This window comes from Alligator sinensis, unplaced genomic scaffold (genome assembly GCF_000455745.1).
Source record: "Alligator sinensis unplaced genomic scaffold, ASM45574v1 scaffold19_1, whole genome shotgun sequence".
Lineage (NCBI taxonomy): Eukaryota > Metazoa > Chordata > Crocodylia > Alligatoridae > Alligator > Alligator sinensis.
This window is the reverse complement of record NW_005841916.1, coordinates 1,725,343-1,746,356: the sequence shown is the minus strand read 5'-3', so window position 1 is coordinate 1,746,356 and position 21,014 is coordinate 1,725,343. Positions and strand designations below refer to the sequence as shown.

General features: G+C 44.7%; 1 protein-coding gene across 1 annotated transcript in view; it reads left to right on the top strand.

Annotated features, from left to right (window-relative positions):
* PTGFRN (prostaglandin F2 receptor inhibitor) overlaps nt 1-21,014 on the top strand; it is a 128,385-nt gene that overhangs the window by 102,531 nt on the left and 4,840 nt on the right. The window contains exons 7-8 of the mRNA XM_014517579.2: nt 7,382-7,489; nt 19,975-20,280. Of these exons, the coding sequence (XP_014373065.1) occupies nt 7,382-7,489; nt 19,975-20,280 (414 nt within the window). The remainder of the gene's footprint in view (nt 1-7,381; nt 7,490-19,974; nt 20,281-21,014) is intronic.

Here is a 21,014-nt window from a genome sequence, read left to right as displayed (position 1 = left end):
AGAGTGAAGACAAACCGAGGACTATTGAAATATGAGCAGATTGGCGGATCATTTGACGTTAAACTGGTGATTAAAATAAACTCTGCCCTGTACTGACCCAGAGCTCTGACTTAGTCCTTTGTTTTTTCTTCTTTCTTGCTAAAACACATAAATCCTAGCTTCATGAAGGAGTAGAGAGAAATATAGCAGAAACTCCCTGGCAAGAAAGCTTTGTATTTTCTGCCCCGTTAGTGGGTAGAAATGTGCTTTGTCATTGTTTTTTTTCCTTCCTTTTGTCAATTTGTAACTGGAAATGTAAACCACAGATTAAAGTGTTGAGGATTCCTTCCAGTAATAATTATGTGATTTGGGATGCAGCTGGTTAGGGAATGAGTATATGAAAGAACAGGAGTAAGGAGTTCATTATATAGAGAACAGATGATAGTATCGTCAGTGCAATAGCAGATGCAAGGGCATATATGAGTAATATTTTGGAATAGAGAGGACTTGCAGATTGCATCAGTTTTTCCTCTCATGGTTTGTGGCAGTGTTTGTTTTTAAATGGAGAAGGCATAAGACAGCCATCGCAGGACAATTGGTGAAGAACAGAGTAGATAACAGGACCCTTTGGGTGTACTTCAGATTCCTTTGTTAGGCTTCTCAATGCTCCACCTTCCCTGCCCATAAATGGGGATAACACTTGCCTGTATTAAGATAAATGTAATTCTTTGTAACGTGTTTTGAGGGCATCAGAATGAGAAAATATCAAACTGGCCAAGGGTTGTTAAGATTGCCATCTTGCATTGTGAAGCCATCTTTAAGGTTTGTTTGGGGTTTTTTTTTTATTTTATAAGACTATTTTCTATTAAAAATGGAGGTTTATGTTTTTATTTTATTTTTTTTCAGATTGTTGGCTAAAAACCAAGTTAGTTGGAAAAAGTGTGAGTGATACCAGTTAAGCTGTTTTTTCTAATTTTGCCTCCTTTTCAAAGAAAAATTAAAACAACCTCATAAATTCAAGTTTTGTTAAAACATAATTCACTCAACTGGACTAATTTTTTCAAGTATGGCTTGTGTTACATCTCCTTGAACTCTTAGGAATAAGCCATATTTGTCCCTATGAGCCATTAGTATTTTTCCGTTAAGTGCACAGAACAGTTTGGGGGAGAGGGTGTGTGTGTGCGCGAGACACAGAGGGTAATGTGAAGTATTCTATTTTTGGACTAATGTGAGCCAAATTTCACCTAAAGTTTGGCCTGAGGGAGTTCGTCAGTAAGGGGACACTAGGCAGGAAGCAACATAAATAGAACTAGATCCTGGAACTTAGGAGAAACCACTACTCTCTACAAAAAATATTGGTATAATGTTAAGCTTGAATAATTTGTTTCTCAAAAGTCAAGAAAAGGGGAGTTAAAGTTCCATTTCAGCTCTGCCATGCATATATGTCTTTTTAATGCAAAAAGACTGACTACTAATAAAGTTAAAGCAGATACTACTTACATAGCCTTAGAAGATAAGGTATAGTACATACAGACTTTTCCAATTCTCTCACTTTGCTCTTGGCCTGATTTAAGTTTCTGAGATCTACAGAATATCCCAGCTTAAAAGAAAACTAATTTGCTAATTTTAAAATGAATGATTGATTCTAGGTTGGCATCCAAAATTGTTCATTGGATTTCCTGGAATAAAGTAAACCTACATCAGCTCAGAGAGTGATTTTAGTACCCAGTCCTCAGGTCAGTCAGTTTTAAGCATGCATAGCTTTAAAACTACTGAAAAATTTTTTTCAGATGTGACTCGGTTTAGGTCTCAATGAGCTTTTTACAAGTCAGCAAGTCTAATTTGTCTGCACAACAACTGTAATGGATTCTTATTTAATAATGAGAGAGATTATCATTGTGTAGTTAATATCACTATTAAATGACAATAGTGACCGGCCATATTTCAGGTATTAAATATAGGTTTCAGGATTAAGATAACAATAAATGCATTTCCAGGCATTAATATTGCCTAGACTTGACGAGTTTTTTGACATTGAGTTAATATTATACACCTCTTTTTAAAGTTGAAGCTACTGGCAGGCTGAGGCTACCGACTGGCTGATGCTACTGCCCATCAGGTTAACTGACTTATCTTGTGGTTTCTTTGTACTCCCATCTGTTTTTCTGATCTTGGTCTCTGTCCCAAAGATCTTACAGCTTAGCTTTGTCTTTTGTGTTTGTCCAGTGCTTAGCCCTGTGGGGTCCTCATACAAGATTAGGGTTTCTAGGCACTATGGTACTGCCAAACAGTAGTAATATATTGATGCTACTAATAAGAGTGAGGAGCAACCAGCCCGATTTGTACAAACCTCCCAGATTTTAATTCAGCTACACTTATAACTCAAGCAGCCATGTGCAAAGAGGTATGTCTAAAAGCAGTGGTTGTTGCTATAATGCTAATGCCTGCCAAGATGCTTTTATTGGGGTTCTCCAAAATCAAATCTCCTGATAATGGTACTTCGTGTGCTTCAGTTATTATCAGATCCCAATTGAAAAAGGTTCACAGTTAATTCTGCTCAGCTTTTCCTATTACCAGGTAGGGCAAACTGATTAAATTGGAGAACATAAATCAGGGAGGTCTCACTCCCAATAAAAGTAGTAAAGTTTACTTTTTTTTTTAAAGAAAGCACAGTTAAATGCAATTGAGGCACTGGTGGCTGCAGAAGATTTCTAATGAGATTATGGGGCATTCTGCAGCAGCTTTTTTTTGTTGAAATGATATCCTGTCCAGATCTTTGAGGCACATTTTACCTTCTAATGATGGGTTCATGGTTTCTGTGGCCCAATCAGTCCACTCTTGGTTACCAAGTGTCCATATAATAACCATAGCCATGAATTGTTCACGTTGATTGAAGTTTCTGCAGGGTCAAAGAACTGAGTGAACCACAACTAGCTATCTTTTTCTTCCCTGAAATGAGTGGTCTCAGACTAGGGCCACGAAGTGTGTTGATGGAAAGCGTGGGATGGTGCCTCCTGGCAAAGATGCTCCTACCTATGTTATAACTGTGTGGATAGAATCTCCAGGACTGTCAATACAGCAGCTTCATACCATGAAAAACTTGCTGAAAACAGTCTTAAAGAGAGAAAACCCAAGCTTTTTATCTCTCAGTTGCATCAGGGGAAGACAGTGCTCCCTGAGGTATGTTGGGGCTTTCTGTTGAAATCCAGGCCTTGTGACAGAGGTGTATTTCAGTTCAGCCTTCCTGCTGTTTTCCTTGAACTTCAAATGAAAAATTCTTGAAAGCATAGATTTAGTTGTAGGAGATGAGAATTCTGGCAGGGAACAGGTTACTGTGGTCACCAGTGGGAAGTATGATTATTAAATAACGGAGAAGCTCTTCTTCACCTCCCTTTTATTGATTCAATATTTGCCCCTCAGGCGTGAACTTTTCACACCAGCAACAAATGTGAGGCATGGCTACCAGCCAGAAAGCAGGAAAGTTGCATGGAGATATGAAATATTGCACTTTGACTTCTGATTTTATGGGGGAGGGGTGTTCGAACCCTACGCAGTTGGGATACTGTGTCTACAATATGCTGGGGGCTGCAACTCACGTCCATCAAATTAAGTCGATTGCAAATGGCTTAATCTTTACTGTACAGTGTTAGTGCTGAGAATATAACTCTCAGTCTGCACTGTTCTTTCTTAACTCACCCCTTTGCATCTATACCCAGTAGTAGAGTAGCAAGGCTGTTCTTCATGTGTGTGGCATATCCTCACCAGGACAAAGCAATAGACAAGGATCAGATGATTCTTATCTAACTCACTCTTCTTCAGTAGCCTTTAGAGAAGAGGTGGTATGTACAGGAACACAAATTAAAGTTTTCTTTCTGTAATTAGTTTTGGTGTCAGGATCTACGGAACACATTTTCTTCTTGCCCTGGTGAAGGAGTTCATTTCCTAATGCCTGAAGTGCTGCCATTACTTAGACTGGGATGCATATGTAATGGCATTTAGTTTAGGTTCTGCTCGTGTCGGGTCTACGCTGTAGTGCATTGGAGACTGGAAGAACAGCGATGCATCAGGCAAATGTGGCAGTCAGCCATTAGCCTTCTGCTGATACTATTGCTCGTAGATGACTGGGGATTTTTATTTACATTTATAAAATGGAGAAAGCGCTAGCCAAAATGCTGTGGTTGATCTTGATTTTTAACGTCTAGCTCTATAGCTCACTAAAGACTGAACAGAAGAACCCTTGATTTGTTTTAGCAGGAGGATAAACTCTACAACAAGGCTTGTAATGGAAGTGAGGTTGCTGGCTGTCTCAGGAAACAAACTGAGTTTTCATAGAAAGGGCTTGGGGAGAATCTGAGGAAAAAGGTCACATTAAACTCCTTCCCTCCCCCCTCCCCCCCACAAGGTCTTAACACATTAAAACTCTTTAATTATGAATGTAACCTACTAATGCAGCTATAAGGCAGCCATCACCAATGTATCTGAACTTCATACTACAGTATTTATTTCCTTAAATATGTTCAGGCAGCTTTTTTAAAAATATCAGTCAATAGTTCATTTGACCTCTGATGTTTCTCTCAGGTCTCTTATCTCCATTTTTGAGGGATAGGTTACTGTTTAACATGTGCCTTTCCATGGAAAGTAATTTGAAAAAAAACACTATATGCATCGATTGCTTTGTCATTGCTGAAATGCAGCTACTTCTGGGGCAGAAAATAGAAGCATTAAATGCAGAGGCAGATAAAATACAGGCCACAGGCTGGCCCACTAGGCGATTTCATTCAGCCTGCAGGTGAGTGCCTACCAATTCACTGTCTGGCCCTGCCCGAGGCTGCCCCTGCTGTGCTTGCATGAGGCTGAGCCCTGCTCATTCCTGTGGGAGCAGAGCACACTGTGCTCCTACCATTGCCTGCAGGACAGCCCTGACCCCAGCCCTGCAGGTAGGGAAGCAACAGCAGGCAAGGGAAGTAAGTAATAGTGGCTGTGGCAAGTGGGCGGGCAGTAGGCAGGTGGGAAGGTAGGGAAGCAGCAGGGAAAGGGTGGCGGCAAGGGCGGGGTGGATGTGGTGGCAGCGGGTGGGCAAGAGCAAAGTGGCAGCTGAATGGAAGCGCAGTGCCCTGGGGCCAGGGCCAGTGGGGACCCAGGGCAGGGCACCAGGAGCATGGAGCCTGGGCTGGTGGGGGCGCGAGGTTTACCTGGTTCCATTGTGCGAGGCTCGCATGTAGTTCCAGGGATCGTCAACCGAGTTGCACGCCTTTTGGGGGAGCCCTGCATGATGGAGCCGGTGGCCTGGCCCCACTCACTGCTATGCGCAGGTCATGGGAACGGTAGGGAGCTCCACGTTGTAGAGCTGCGCTGGCTCTGCCCCCACCCAAGCCCCACGACCTGCACAACTGGCTTCATCACGCGGGGTTCCCCCAAACAGGACAGGGCTCAGGCAAGTGAACCTCGTGCGATGGAGCTGGTGGCCTGGCCATGTGCAGTCCTGGGGCTCGCCAGCAGGAGCTGTGTGCAATGGGAGGGCAGGTTTGTGTGGGGGGGGTCCCACACTCACCCACAACCACCACACCCCTGCCACACACACCCCAGCCAGCCTCCCACACCCCACAACCCCCCCATACTCCTCCACCCACCCATACATACCCTCACATCCTCGCCCACACACACACACACACACACACACACACACACACACACACACACACACACACACACCCATACCCCCCACACTCCTCCACCGCCCCCTCCACAATATACAAGCATAAGACTTCATTTTGAGCCATTATGCAATCACCTCTATATATACGACACAAACACATAAATCAGGACAAAAATATTATTTGAAATAAAATTAAAATATGTTATTGTAGATGTTTGATTTTTAGTATATAATTTTTTTTCCTGGTTCTAAGATTGCAAATCCCCTTCCCAAAATGAATACTTGTGGGGAACGAGGGGAGGGACTTCTGGTGGCAAAGTTCAGTGGGTTAGGGGCAGAACTTCCAGTCCCAAGAAAGTGACCGGGGGCCAGGGCACCTGTCAAGGGGTGGGGCTACCCTTGCCACCCGCAGCAACTTACCAAAACTTGTTAAGCGTCCCTCCAGCCAAAATAATTGCCCACCCCTGGCTTAATGGCACATAAGAATATTACATGCTGCAGTTAATGACAAAGTAAAGAAAATTGTGCACAGATGAAACTGTAGGGGGAATTGAGGAAGCCACAAAGTAATTACTTCAATTTAATTGGAATTTGGCTCTTATGAAATGTGCCAAGTAATCTCTACTGACCAAAGTAGTTGGGCCCCTGCGGTCTCTAATATCTCAACCAAAAAATTACACCTCCAGCCACACAGTATCTTCTGATTCAGTTCCAGAGCATTAGTTCAGTAGCAACCTGAGGGAAAAGTACAGGTTGAATGACTAACACAGCTTCCTGTAGGAACATTGGAGGGTTTCCATTAGAGACCAAGCTTGGCTTGGCTGGACTCTAAACTCTAAAAGGATATGAAATGTATGGCATTTAAAGTGAAAATTGGGGTACAGAACAAAGGAGAGAACCATAGAGGCTGATTCCCCTTGCTCGCCTCTATTATGTCAATAGAAAACAAGCATTCAGTGTTCAGCCTAAAAGTTAAGTTAAAGTGCATGAGCAGTGCTCTGTCATTAATCTTACAGCATAGGTTTGGTGGTCATCACAAGTGTGTGCTTTGCTTTATAGGCTCTTCCCTGGTGGGGGCTGTCCATATATCTAAGCATCTTACAGCACCGCAGTGAGATGCATCAGTGTTATCACCATTTTTACAGCCAGAGGAATTTGGATGCATGTGTCTTGGCCTGCTTGCATTGATGCAAGTTGTTCTTTGGCAAAGTCAAGAGCTCAACCCATAGGAAATTTGTTATATGAGAGAGGTTGTTTGTTCTGAAAGATGATCTGGTCTTTGTTCCAGCTTCCAGTGGAACTGACGATATCACATAAGCATCGATGGCTCAGATTGTGTACAAGGGTACCAGCTAAAGCAGAAGGGCTCAAGAGTGATGCAGACTCTTCTGACCCATACAGGGATCTTCACAAAGTTGGGGGGAGGCAGTGTAGAAGAGGGACACTGACTGCAATGTAGACTTGCTCTGCTCCTACCAGGCTGTGCTGGTTCTGTGAATCAGTAGAGAGCCTCAGTGCTGTCACGGTTGGCACCTTTTGTTGACTGTCAACTTAATTTTCTAGAAATATGTGCAGGAGGGTTTCCTGAATCTTCAGTCTGATGTAGATTAACAGTATGTTGTTTCTGATCCCAGAGTGCTTTACAACTTAGCATACTGTGGTTTTGAACACTGACTTAAAATCTTTGGGGTAATGTCAGCAAAGGATCTTAAATGCATAATAGGATTAAATATACTCTCTTTTTAGGTCCTGTATTTAATGTCTCGGTGCATTCGGACAACCTGACCATTTACCAAGGTGAACTGGCAGATTTGCTCTGCATCATCACGAGGGAAGGAGTGCCACTGGAGCCAGGTACCCCCCTCCCCCTGAACTTTATTGCCTTTTCTTTTCAATAGTAATTGGGTTACCTTCACCATACTGGTTTGATGCTGGCAGTTGGGACCCTAAGAGGCCTAAAATTCTCCTAAGGATCAAAAAATACCTCAAAGCACCATAGGGTTAGCCAAATCAAGGGAGAGTATGGATGATAAAGTGTCTTTTTTTTCCCCCCTGTGTGTATATAATACCAGCTAGTTGACTCTCATTTCATCTCCCTATTAATAGGTGCAAAAATCTCTCTTACAGTTTGCACTGAACCAACCCATTGTTGGCAGTCCCAGTCAAAAGTCAGGGGCTGGATCAGGCTACGAAAACTATCCGGATCACCCTTTGTCAGGAATGAAGTACATTGGCAGGACAATCAGCAGACAGCGGTGTCCCTTTTGTAGATAGTCTTAAGTTGCTAGGTCTGTCACTTTAGTTCCTTTCACCAAACATTTAAGCTCATTTTAAAACCTGTTTTTTTTGTTTTTTTTTTTAAAAAGGTTAACATGTTGAAAATTCCTTTTACCACTGATCCTTTCAGTGACAAACCTGCTTCAAATGTAGGAACTTCTGGTATGAAATAGGAAAAAAAAATTATGTAATTGGTTATGTTCATAATTGGAACAGAATACATGCAATAGGCATTCAGAGAGGGTCAGAGAAACATTCAGTGGTCAGGTTTTTACTCAATAATAATGTTCCTTATCTTGGTTTGGGTAAAAAATACATTGAGAATCACTTTGATTTGCTATTTTTCTGATATGAAAAGTTAAATACTTATTCAAAGCTCAAAAGCTCAGGTTTGATAGGAGACTGCAGTAATGGTTTGATGTGATTTCTCTCTAATTTTTTTTTTTTTTTTTTTAAATGTATCTTGTCCCTGTTGCTTGTGTAAATTGTTAGGTCATAAGTGTGATGGTGATCCAGATTTGAGCGACTCTTTTTTCACTATAGTAGCTGGAGACATGATATACTGATATTTAATCAAAATTCACTGCGTCTTAAAGTTATACCTGACTTACTAGTAAATATACAGGCAAAGAGTTGCTAGATTACTGCCCTGAGCCACCCGTGAACATGTAGTAGAGATCTACGTGTAGCTGCTATTAAGAGAGAGTGCATGTAGCGGAGGGCTGAAGGATGAGGATGAGGAGTTGAGCAAACTTGCGACAGAGGAGAACTGTCTGCAGCAACGTAAGTATGTTCTCTTCTTGTGTGTGCGCATGAGCCTACATTCCCCCATCTGCTGCTCTCTGCAGAAGCTTCCTCTAAGACTCACTGGACAATTCAGTCTCCACAGCCGTGTTTTAGTCTTTTGCCTCAGATTTTCAGGGAGGAGGTAAATCCTGAGGCAACTTTTGATGGGGATTTTGATAAGATAATGTTTTGGAAGTACGGAGAATGAGAGAGATCATAGTTTTTTTTTTTGGTGGAAGGTCAACACTGAACCAAACTGCCCATCTTTATAGCCAGTCAGCCCAGCTGTGGATGGAAGCCTGGTTCTTCAGGCATGGGTGTTAAAGGCAGCTGGACATGATGCTGGCCACATCACTCCTTTAACAAAGCACTCAGGACCTGTGTAATCCATTCCACTGCTGGAAGCTGTGTCATGCTTGGAAGGCTTCATGTCAAGTATCTGAAGTCTGAAACAGCTGGGCAAACAGAGACCCTATTCAGCTTGGACATTGGATGTATACAGTAGGGCAAGACTAAGTGTGGCATTATGACAGGTGCTAAGGAAACTTTAATCAACGCTCTTTAGCCTCCCTTTGTTTGATTTAAACAGTATTTGGGGTTCAGCCAGCTCCATTTGAGTCATCGTGAAGTCACTGCATATGGGCCCTTTGGACGTGCCTGAGAGAATGGCACCTCTCCAGACTTTGTGCTGAACCTGTGGATGGAAATCTGGCAGAGGAGGAGATGCAAGGGACAACTAGAATGCCCATAGTGGCTGTTAGGTGCCAGCTTTCTTTGATACTCCACCCTGTTGACTTTGATAGAGTCCATGAGCCAGGGTAATGGGTTTCCCTAGAGCAGGGATTGCCAGCCTGCGGCTCTTCAGAAGTTAATATGGGTCTCCTTGAATCTTTGCACAAGCACATGGTGACCAGCTTCCATAGCTGTTATGTCACGTCACATCACGTGACGCAGCTGCTCACAGTGAGCACGTTACTTAGTTTGGACTTGGAAGTTTGGACTCCAGAGCCGCAGGTTGGCTTACCCCTGCCCCAGAGGATTAGACTTGGAGGTAAAGAACCTTATAGATTCTTTACTTATCCACCTCCAGACCATATAAGTAATAACCATGTGATTTCTGAGGGTTAGGTGGCAGGCTGCCCTGTTCTTAGCGGGGTATGTCTCCGTATTGCAACATTGAACTCGGAGCTGCAAAAAGTGGATTCTTAATTCTGAAGTGGCAGAGAATTGAAAAGGCCTTGCTTTCCTATAAATGGCATTCCCCAAAATAAAACTGAGGCACAATGCTGGGGAATGCCTACCCTGACTAACCAAATATGAGGATTGAGAGTTGATTTGCTGGTCAGGGTGACAGCTTTTAAGGGAACTGGATCAATTCAGGGAAGGCTGTGCCAGGGAATTAATTTTGGCAAGGAAAATGAAAGCACACCACACTGGTCGTTGGTGTAAAACAAGCATGAAAAGATCTCGAAGGCTGTCTCAGAGCACATATTCTGGGATATTGTGGATGTCAAAAGTCCCCATGTTCAGTGCTTGTTGTTCTGGCCTCTGTTCTGGAATGATGTGCTCTAGGTCATTTACTGTGAACTGTAGGCTGGTGGATTTCGGAGGATCTTATGGTAAAGTAAGTATCCTGGCTGTTGAAGGCATTCGGCACAAATCTGGGCTTAGCTATTTTCAGTTAAGCTTTGCAGCTCACCTCACAAATGTGTAATTCTGATAGGTGTTTATATTTCATGGAATAAGTTAAGGAAACATCTGGTACAATCTGTTCCCTCTCTCTTAATCTTTAATTTCCATTGCCATATGTGCAAAGTGCTTACAGGAAGATTTTGAAATACTTGCTGTTCTGAGAAAAGCCAAATGACCTTCTCTGTCTGTCAGCCCCTTTTTTTCTTGTACCTAGGATCAATCTGTTTACCTCAAGCACTAAAGCCCCCTGCCAGACCCTTAGGTGGGATGCTTTAACCTGTTTTAGCAAGCCTTGGATGTATCCAGCACTAGAGGCTCTTTTGGAAGGACACTGCAGTGGTCTGCTGTGGCAGCTCTGCTCTTCAGCGAGTGCTGTCTGCTGGAGCTTATCTTACTGAAGACTGGGATGTCCAGCCTTCAGATTTTTCATCTGGGGGAGCCATTCTGTTACTTCAATATCTGCGATTATTACTGCAATGAGTTAGAAGTGTTAGAATGAAAGGGATTTTTTTAATTTGTAGGGTAGTACCTCTGTTGTCCCAGAGAGAGTCTCCTCTAATATTGTGATAAAATACATACCCTAGATCTTCCAAGTGACCTCTTCACAAGGCCACAGTATTAGCAATTTCAGAGTATTGCTTTCTGACAGATTTTTATCTGCTCCAGACAGACCTCAGTGAGTGTGCTGGAGAATTCACAAAAGCAGCTTTCTTACCTTTTGTGTAGCTTGAAGTGGTATGCCTGGCTCTCTAGGAAACTCTATTCAGCCTCATTTAAATGTAGTAAACAAAAAGGGTCTCAAAATTGTGATTCAGCACAGTAACAAGATGCTAAAAGAGCTCCATTCTGTCAAGTGGAAATGCATGGTGTCTAATAGCTGGGCTGGAAATAGGATTCACAGTCTTGAGGACTGATTGGCCGGGGAAGCAGCAAAAACCCAGACAGCTTAGACCTGTGTGTCAAATCAGAATGTGCATGATATGTGCTTTACATGTTGATGACTGTAGCCAGGCAGAGGGAGAAAGCACAGCATCACCATTAGTCTGCCTGGAGAGAGTATTTTAAGTGTTCCATTCCCACTGTTTCAGGATGATTTAGAAAGGGTTTACTTCTCAGAGCTGCAGGGAGCCAAGGGCTCAGTAGCCCTCTGGATTTATCACTGGTATGTTCTGCTTCTTAGTGAAACACAAAGGCCCCTCACCTCCCTTTTCCAGGTGCCTTGCACCTGCTAGGCATAAGACTGTATGGGAGGAGCCAGGAAGATTGACAGTTACTTTGTGGTCACTGTGCTAGAGGCGATATCTTATAAGATTATACAAGATAATATAAGATATCACCTCTAGTACACTGCCTGCTTGTTTTCTTAGACCAACATGGCTACAACTCTTATTCCAGTTATTTTGTGGATCATAGCAGAAACCTTTGTCAGTTGTGGCATGTTTCAGTGTTCCCACAAGCCAGAAAAGGAGAATTTTTGTCTTCTAATAGACTTGGTGTGAACAACTGACATGGGGAGGGGGTTGAGGGAAGATTGCTACTTCAGTATGTAACTGAAGCATTTTAAATAGTTTATCAGTTCTTGGGAACAGCAAGACATGTTTGCCTCTGATTTTAAACAACATCTGATTCATAACCTGAAATTGCTAAATCTCCCTGTGTTTCGTAATGTGGATTAAAAAAAATCACATGCAAACCAGAAATAAAGCAAATGACTTTGTTATACAGCCCCTTCAAGGAATCAAATGGCAAGGAATATCTCTGCAGCTGAACTCTCCCTCGGTTTCTCAGTGTGTGTCTGTAGTGAGTCACTAATTGCACACTGTGTATACTGACTAATAAAATATATTGACATAACACTATAGTCCCATGTTGTAATTACAGAAGATAGATTTTGCAGTTTCAAAATGACAGCAAGCGTCTCATGTGAAGGGAAAAGAGCTTCAAATGAACAGTTTAAAAATAAATGGAAAACAATTCTCCAAAGGCATAAACCTGCCTGAGAATTTAAGAAATTGGTTTTTAAATCCTATGGAAGTGGGCATGTATGGGGCAGCTTTATTATCTTTAGCCTCAGTTGCCTTTGAGTGCCTCTGGTAGCTGATAGCTGCTTGGATGGTTTTTAAAATGAGTGGTTTTCCATCATGTTCCTGAGCACTGGTACCCTTTACCACATTTGGCACTAAGGGCAGAAACAGATGTTGCCTGATGTTTCATTTGTGCCGCCTTCATAGTTTCATAGTAGTTAGGGGTCAGAAGGGACCTAAATAGATCATCTAGTCTGACCCCCCGCCACTGGCCGGAGCACACGCTGGGATCACACGACCCTAGACAGGTGTTCATCCAACCTCTTTTTGAATTTACCCAAGGTAGGAGCGAGGACCACTTCCCCAGGAAGTTGGTTCCAGATCCTAGCCACCCTAACAGTGAAACAGTGCCTCCTAATCTCTAACCTGAACCTATTCTCCAGCAGCTTCTGGCCATTGTTCCTCGTCACCCCAGGTTCTGCTGGGGAAATAGGACCTGTCCTATTTGCTGCTGATCTCCCGTAACGAGTTTGTAGGCAGCCACCAAATCCCCCCTCAGCCTCCGTTTGCTGTGGCTGAACAGGTTCAGGTCCCCCAGCCTCTCCTCATAGGGCCTGCCCTGTTGCCCTCCAACCAAGTGGGTGGCCCTCCTCTGGACCCTCTCAAGGCAGGCCACGTCCTTCTTAAAGTGCGGTGCCCAGAACTGGATGCAGTACTCCAATTGAGGCTGGGCCAATGTCGTGTAGAGGGGGAGGCCCACTTCTGTAGTCTGTCTAAATCTAATTGCAGCCTCTCTCTCCCTTCGAGCGTGCCTATGTCTCCCCACATCTTGGTGTTATCGGCAAACTTGGACAACGTGTTTTCCACCCCCTCGTCCAAGTCGCTGATGAAGATGTTGAACAGTGTATGCCCCAGGACCGAGCCCGGGGGGACCCCACTATTCACATCCCACCAGGTCGAGTACGACCCGTCTACCACCACTCTCTGGGTGCGCCCCATCAGCCAATTTCTGACCCATCCAACTGTGTAGGCATCAATGCCACAGTCACTCAATTTTTTAATGAGTTTGGGGTGAGAGACAGTGTCAAAGGCCTTCTTAAAGTCCAGAAAGACTACGTCCATGGCAACACCATCATCCAGGGATTTAGTTACCTGGTCATAAAAGGCCATCAGGTTGGTCTGGCAGGACCTGCCTTTGATGAACCCATGTTGATTTCCCCTGGGCATGATCTCCTCTGCTGGCCCCTCACAGATGTGATCCTTGATAATTTTTTCAAGGATTTTCCCCAAGACTGATGTGAGGCTTATAGGCCTATAGTTTCCTGGGTCCTCCTTTCTCCCTTTCTTATTAATGGGGACCACATTAGCTAGTTTCCAATCTCTGGGCACCTGGCCCGTGGACCACAATCGCTCGTACAGCCGGGCCAAGGGCACAGCAATGACCCCCGCCAACTCTCTCAACACCTGTGGGTGGAGGGCATCAGGGCCCACAGATTTAAAAACATCCAGCCCTTCCAGAAGATCCCTAACTACTGGGCAGACCCAAGGCCTGGCAGTGCTATCCCCAAGATTGCCCCTACCTGTGGTGGGAGAGCTGTCCTGGTCCCTGTCCAAGAAGGCAGAGGCAAAGAACTTGTTAAAAATTTCGGCTTTCTCGTCTGGCATAGCCACAAGATTACCATTTGAGTCTAACAGGGGCCCTACATTACCTGGTGCACTCGTCTTATTCCCAATGTATTTGAAGAAGGACTTTTTGTTATCCTTAATCCTGGCCGCTAACCTGAGCTCCACCCCTGCCTTGGCCTTCCTAATGGCCCTCCTACACTCACGGGCCAAGGAGGAGTATTACTCCTTGGTGATGGCCCCTCTCTTCCAACAGGTGTACGCCTCCCTTTTGGCCCTCAGGCATTCTCAGATGCCTTTGCTGAGCCATGGGGGTTTCAGAGCACTCTTACCCCCGTTCTTTCTCTTGGTGACTATCACACTCTGAGCCTGGAGGATCGTCCCCTTAAGGTACGACCATCCCTCATGGATTCCCATATCCTCTACCTTTTGGGCCCTCAGTGCCTTCCCCACTAATCTTGTAAGTTCATTGAAGTTGGCCCTTCTGTTGGCCTTAATGGTTAGAAATAAACATCTTTACCCTTTGTAGTGCCACATCAATGGTCATAGCAAAAAGTAGTAGAAAACAGCACTGCTCTATTGCAGCTGACATCTATTTGCTCTGTGGCAAGAGAGTGTGGGCATGGCACTGTCCGCATTCCAGCTACCCTGACAGGTGCTCCAGGGGCTCAAGGAGCCCAGTCCTGGCCACCCCAGAAATTCACAAGATTGGGCCCCTCGGGATGCCTCTCTGACCTCTCTATAAACAGGGAAAGTCTCTTCAGGTCCTGGCAAGGAGGCACAGGACCCAGGTAATCCCTGGTGCCCCATACTTCCACACTGTGACCTGTACCAGGTGCCATGCTGAGCTGTTACTCATAGAATAACAGAATCATAGAAAATTAGGGTTGGAAGGGAACTCAAGAAGTCAACTAGTCCAACCCCCGACTCAAAGCAGGACCAATCCAACTGTATCATTCCAGCCAGGGCTTTGTTGAGCCAAGCCTTAAATGTCCCTTTCTTTGAGGACTTGCTCCATGATTTTTCTGGAGACTGAGGTGAGGCTGACTTGTCTGTAGTTCCCTGGATCCTCCTTCTTCCCTTTCTTAAATATGGGCACTGTATTTGCCTTTTTCCAGTCACCTGGGACCTCCTCCAATAGCTACGAGTTTTCAAAGATAACGGCCAGCTCCCTCACCACCCTTGGATGCAATGCCCCATGGATTCGTATACGTCCAGCTTTTCTAAATGGTCCCTAACCTGTTCTTTCACCACTGAGGGCTGCTCCCCTCTTCCCCAAACTGTGCTGACGGATGCAGTAGTCTGGGAGCTGACCTTGCCTGTGAAGACTGAGGTGAAAAAGGTATTGAGTACTTCAGCCTTTTCCTCCTTATTTGTCCCTAGGTTGCTTCCCCCATTCAGTAAGGGCCCACACTTTCCCTGATCTTCCTTTTGTTCCTACATATTTGTAGAAACCCTTCTTGTTGCCCTTCACATTGCTTGGTAGCTGCAACTCCAGTTGCGATTTGGACCTTCCTGACTTCATTCCTGCATGCCTGAACAATATTCTTGTACTCCTTCCAAGCTGTTTGTCCAAGCTTCTAGTTCTTGTAAGCTTCCTTTTTGTGTTTAAGCTCACTGAAGAGTTCTCTGCTAAGCCATGCTGGACACTTGCCACTTTTGCTATTCTTTCTGCACATCAGGATGGTTTGTTCCTGTGCCCTCAGTAAGGTTTCTTTAATTTACAACCAGCTCTCCTAGATTCCTTTCCCCCTCAGACTGTCCTCCCAGGGGATCCTGCCCATCAGTTCCCAGAGGGAATCAGAGTCTGCTTTTCTGAAGTCCAGGGTCCTTACTCTGCAGCTCTTCTTCCTTCCTTTTGTCCTGATCCTAAACTCAATCATTTCGTGGTCACTGCTGCCCAACTTGACTTCCACATGTACACCCCCCACCACTTCTTCCCTGTTTATGAGCAGTAGGTCAAGAAGAGCATGACCCCTACTTGATCTCTCCAACACTTGCATAAGGAATCTGAAGTCCAGGGTCCTTACTCTGCAGCTCTTCTTCCTTCCTTTTGTCCTGATCCTAAACTCAATCATTTCGTGGTCACTGCTGCCCAACTTGACTTCCACATGTACACCCCCCACCACTTCTTCCCTGTTTATGAGCAGTAGGTCAAGAAGAGCATGACCCCTACTTGATCTCTCCAACACTTGCATAAGGAAGCTGTCTCCAACGCTCTCCAAAAACTTCCTGGATTGCCTGTTCATTGCTATATTGCCCTCCCAGCAGATGTCAGGGTGATTGAAATCCCCCATAAGAACCAGGGCCTGTGATCTGAAAGCTTCTGCTACTTGTGTGAAGAGAGCCTCATCTGCCTCATCCTCCTGATCCGGTGGTCTATAGCAGTTGCCCATCATGACATCACCCTTGTAGCTCTCCCCTCGAACCTTAACCTGGAGACTTTCAACAGGCCTATCTCCAGTTTCATACTGGAGCCCTGAGCTGTATAATTGCTCATTTACATAATGCACAACTCCCCCTCCTCTTCTGCCCTGCCTATCCTTTCTGAACAGTTTGTACCCATCCATGTCAGTGCTCCAGTTATGCGAGCTATCCCACCAAGTCTCTGTTATTCCAATCATATCATAGTTCCTTGACTGTGTGAGGATTTCCAAGTCTTCCTGCTTGTTTCCCAGGCTGCATACATTTGTGTACAGACACCTGAGGTGACTAGCCAATTGCCCTACTTTCTCAGGAAGAATGAGGCCTCCCCAGTTGCACTGTCCTATCTGTAAAACACAGGTCCCAGCCTGGAAGCACAGGGCCCTGTGAAGCATGCGTATCAATAAGGAGGTGCAAACCAGTCAGGGACATGGGGAATCCCCTGGCAAAGGGAATGTGTTGCCTGTTGTCCTGCATTGGGTTTCTGCACAGTGCAGGATAACAGGCAACATGTATTTCACCTAATAAAGTGGATCAACTGTGGTGGGATGTCCCATCACAGCCAGTCAGCTTTGTTTGGTGACATGTTTTTACCCTAAGTCTCACTTTTTAGCAACTGCACCAGAGACACAGTAGATAATAGAGACAGACCTCTCCCCTAGACGTGGTACCTACTAGGTGTGGCAGTTGTGACATCCTGGTCCCACTGAAGTCTGTGGGAGTTGCTCCATTGACTTCAGTGGGACTGGGATTTTACCTTCAGTATTTGAAAAGTAGCTGAGTAATAGCTGTTCCTATGTACTGTCTCAGTAAATATTCTGGAAGGCAGAAGCTGATATCTAGGTAGAATAGATGTCTAGGTAGATCTTAACAGAACTACAGCATGTTCCAGGTATTTCATCAGGGTTCTATGTTACCCTTGGTACTCTGCAAATGTTAAGTCCAACCAAAATATGACATGAATAACAACCTGCACCCAAAATCTATATTAAGGATTTCAGCTTCCAGTTTTGGCCTATCTGCTTGGCTAATCTGTGAGGGATGAAAAGGCAGGTCAGTATCTGCAGAAGCAGCAGGCTTGTGTATAAGGCCCACTCATGATTTAGACTCAAGTTAGCCACACCTATCTCTGTGGCTATGGACACATAAATAAGTTAATCCATGGTAAATCAAATTGTCCTAATTTTATATGAGAAACAAGGGGCATGGTATGGGTAAGGCCATTGAACACATGGCTGCGGTTCAAAAAGCAATGCCCCAAAGTGGCAGATCTATCTCTGGATGAATCAGGACTGCTTTCTCACATATTCAAAAGTTTGCCTTTTAGTGCAGAGCTTTCTCATTTCTCCCACACTCAAATGAGCAGCCTGCAACACTGTGATTCACTTCAGGTAAATCCCCCAATCTTTGCCCCTCCATTCATATTTCCATGGTCTTCAGATGCTTTTGATCCACCCTGGGAAAGAAGACTAGTTGTCCTCTGAGTAAGAACTGCTCACCATTATCTAGAGCAGTGGTTCTCAACTTTTTTTGTACCAGGAGCCATTTTTGAACACTGATGGCCAGTCCTGACTCACTGCCCCCAGGCCACAACCCCCCAGTATGTGGAACAGTGGGGCAGGGTGGTGTTGTGACATGGGGGCGGCCCTAGGCAGCCCCTTGCAGGCTGGAACTCAGACAGCTTGCAAGGGAGAAGCCGTGGTTTCCAAAGTTTTGGGTTTTTTCCTTTTAAAGGAGAATCCATTTCTTAAATTTGTTGGTCCGTTCTTAAAGTTTGTTTGCAACCCTTTCATATATTTGCATGACCCACTTTTGGGTTGTGACCCACGGGTTGAGAAACACTGATCTAGAGGGTGCTTTGCCAAGTTATTACATCCTGGATAAAATCCCTGTGGTGATCAGAGCAGTGGTGTCACCCTGCCTCCCTCCCTGCTTGCTTATCTTCCTGCTGTTATGGACAGGCCCAGTAGAGACCCCCATAATCTCTACCCACAGACTGCGATAATATCACCTGATTACTGTCAGGCAAGTTCCATTTTCAGCAGGGGATTTAGAACAAAAATCGGTGTCAAATCCTATTTCGGTTCTTAAGGCCTCTCTCTCTCCTTAATGGTTTCCTGCTTGTTGTTAGAATGTGATGGTGTCCATGCTTTGTTTCTAACCTGCTGTAGACATTAACAGAGGATGGTGCAGTGATTGAAAAACATCCTCGGCTACCAGCCTAACACAGTTAATGTGTTGATCTGCTAATAAGATCAACATGATCGTGCATGAAGCCATAAAGGGCTGGGTGTACTGATGGACTCTGTCTGTCAGCTCGCATTAAAGGTGGGAAGGCACTACAAAGCCACTTAGTAGCTTATCTCCTTGGATAGTAAAACTTGTGCAAGGCTTGCTCCCTGATGGCACACAACTAATGTAAAGCCATTCAAGAAAGGTAGGACTTATGTTTTATAGGTAGTATGTGATTGTGGACAGTGCTTTGTGATGCCATTGTCTTTCTTCGTGTTATCTGTGTAGAATCTGGCTATCAGCCTTTGTTTGATCACACTGACTAGAATTAGCAGTCTTGCCCTTGAAGAGGCTTTCTGTCTCTGAGCAGGTATGGTAGACAAGGACATAGTTCAGAAAGGGTTTTTGCTAGCAGACATCTTGCATTCCACTCTTGTGGCCCCTGTGCTTCAGTTCTTTGCATGGGAGAAGAACTCCCAAGGGGGTTATTTTTACCCATAAAGTAAAAAAAAAAAATAAAAAATTAAAGGTTCCATTTAGCAAGGTAGATAAATAACCATGAGATCTCTCTCTTTCTGTTTCCTCTCAGTAAAGAATCCTGTCCTCCTGCCAGCTGCAGTAACCTTCCCAAACGTGCACACCCTCCCAGCAAGGACTTGCACGTGCACACCACTTCTTCCGCTGTGGTTGAACAACCTCCTAATATCACCTTTTTTTCTAGGTGCCAAGCTCTCCCATGCTGACCTGTACCATTGTGTCCATTTGAGTTTCCCCTCTGTCTGACTCTTGTGTTTTTCCACAGTCCTTCACCAGGTCTAACTGACAGCCTTTTCTAGGTACTGAAATTCTTTAACTGTCCTCTGAAAAAACAAACCCAAGCTACAGCTTTCTCATCAAGTGCCACAACATTAACTCCTTCCCTTCAATGTATGATCTAAACTGTGCTCAAGACATGCAGGTATCTATGCACATTAGTGAGTTAGTATTCTAATAGACAGTTACCTACGCTGCCTTGTATATCTGCCCGGTTAAGAAGTACAGTTACTGTGTATTGGGGTGTGTGCATTCATGTCACTGTCTGTATTGTTACGCATGTCTGTGTGGGAAAGCTGAATCTGTGAAGGGCAGGGACTACCAGAAAGAATCTTGTCTGGTATTTTGAGACATCTGGATGTAATGCTCATTTATGTTCAGAGACGCCAAGTTCTTCTCCTCTGCTGACTGACAGCAAATGTTCTGAGCTTATTGCCCTTGCCAAATTCTGTTTGTTTCCACCTCCAGAGGATATGTCCTTCGATGTCTCCTGGTTTGCTGTGCGTTCCTTTGCTCTGGACAGGGAACCAGTCTTTCTCGCCTCATTGGATCGGACAGGAATAGTGACCCAGGCCAGGAGGAATGGGAGCAGCGATCTCAGCCTGGAGAGGATCAGCCCCTTGGAATTCCGGCTACGTGTGCACAGCAGTGAGGACCACGACTTCGGCAACCACTACTGCTCAGTGACACCTTGGGTGCGTTCACCCACGGGTGTCTGGCAGCAGGAACCAGAGATCAAGTCCAAGCCCATATTTCTGTCTGTGAAGATGGATGGTAAGGATGTTTAGAGAACTTCCCCTGGTTGAGGCTAGGGGATGTATTTGCCACAGCCCCTGTTGGAGATGCAAAGGCCAAATATCCCTCATTCTGCATCTGCCTCGCCTTAGAGGCTGCTATATTGTGGCCTCCTCTCTGGGGGCAAAAACTGTACAGCACACTTCAGAATCCATTGGTACCTCTGCTTTATACTGTCAGTGGGGCAGTATTCCATGGCACTGCATGCTGCCAACCTCTACTTTTTTACAATGCAAGAACAGGTAGACTTTTAAAATTCCTAATCATACTCTGTGCTCAGGCCTGAATGTTTTACACAGGTTAAGTGAAGCGCTTCCCTTTCCGAAGTCAAGTTTCTGGCAGATGTTACTTTTGTTGCACTTTAAATGGGAATTTAGCACAAAACAAGTGAATGTTCAGACGTCACACTGGTCGACACAACCACACAATCAGACACAAAAATGGCAGATCCAGGACAGAAAAGCTGCTGTTTCAAACAGCAACTTCTTTATCGAAGAAGATTTGCCATCACAAATTTTATAGTGCGTACAGGTCTGAGAGACCTACCCACCCCGCTCAGTATCCCGTAGTACTCTCTCTCTCCTCCTCTAATGGGGAGGAAAGGACAGAGTGGCTGGTTCCCTAATAGCCTGCAGGAACTCATGTCTGGGCAGCCCTATCCCCTTTGCTGCCCAGGGTCCAGCACTGGCAGTTTTTACACTGTAGTGGTGTTG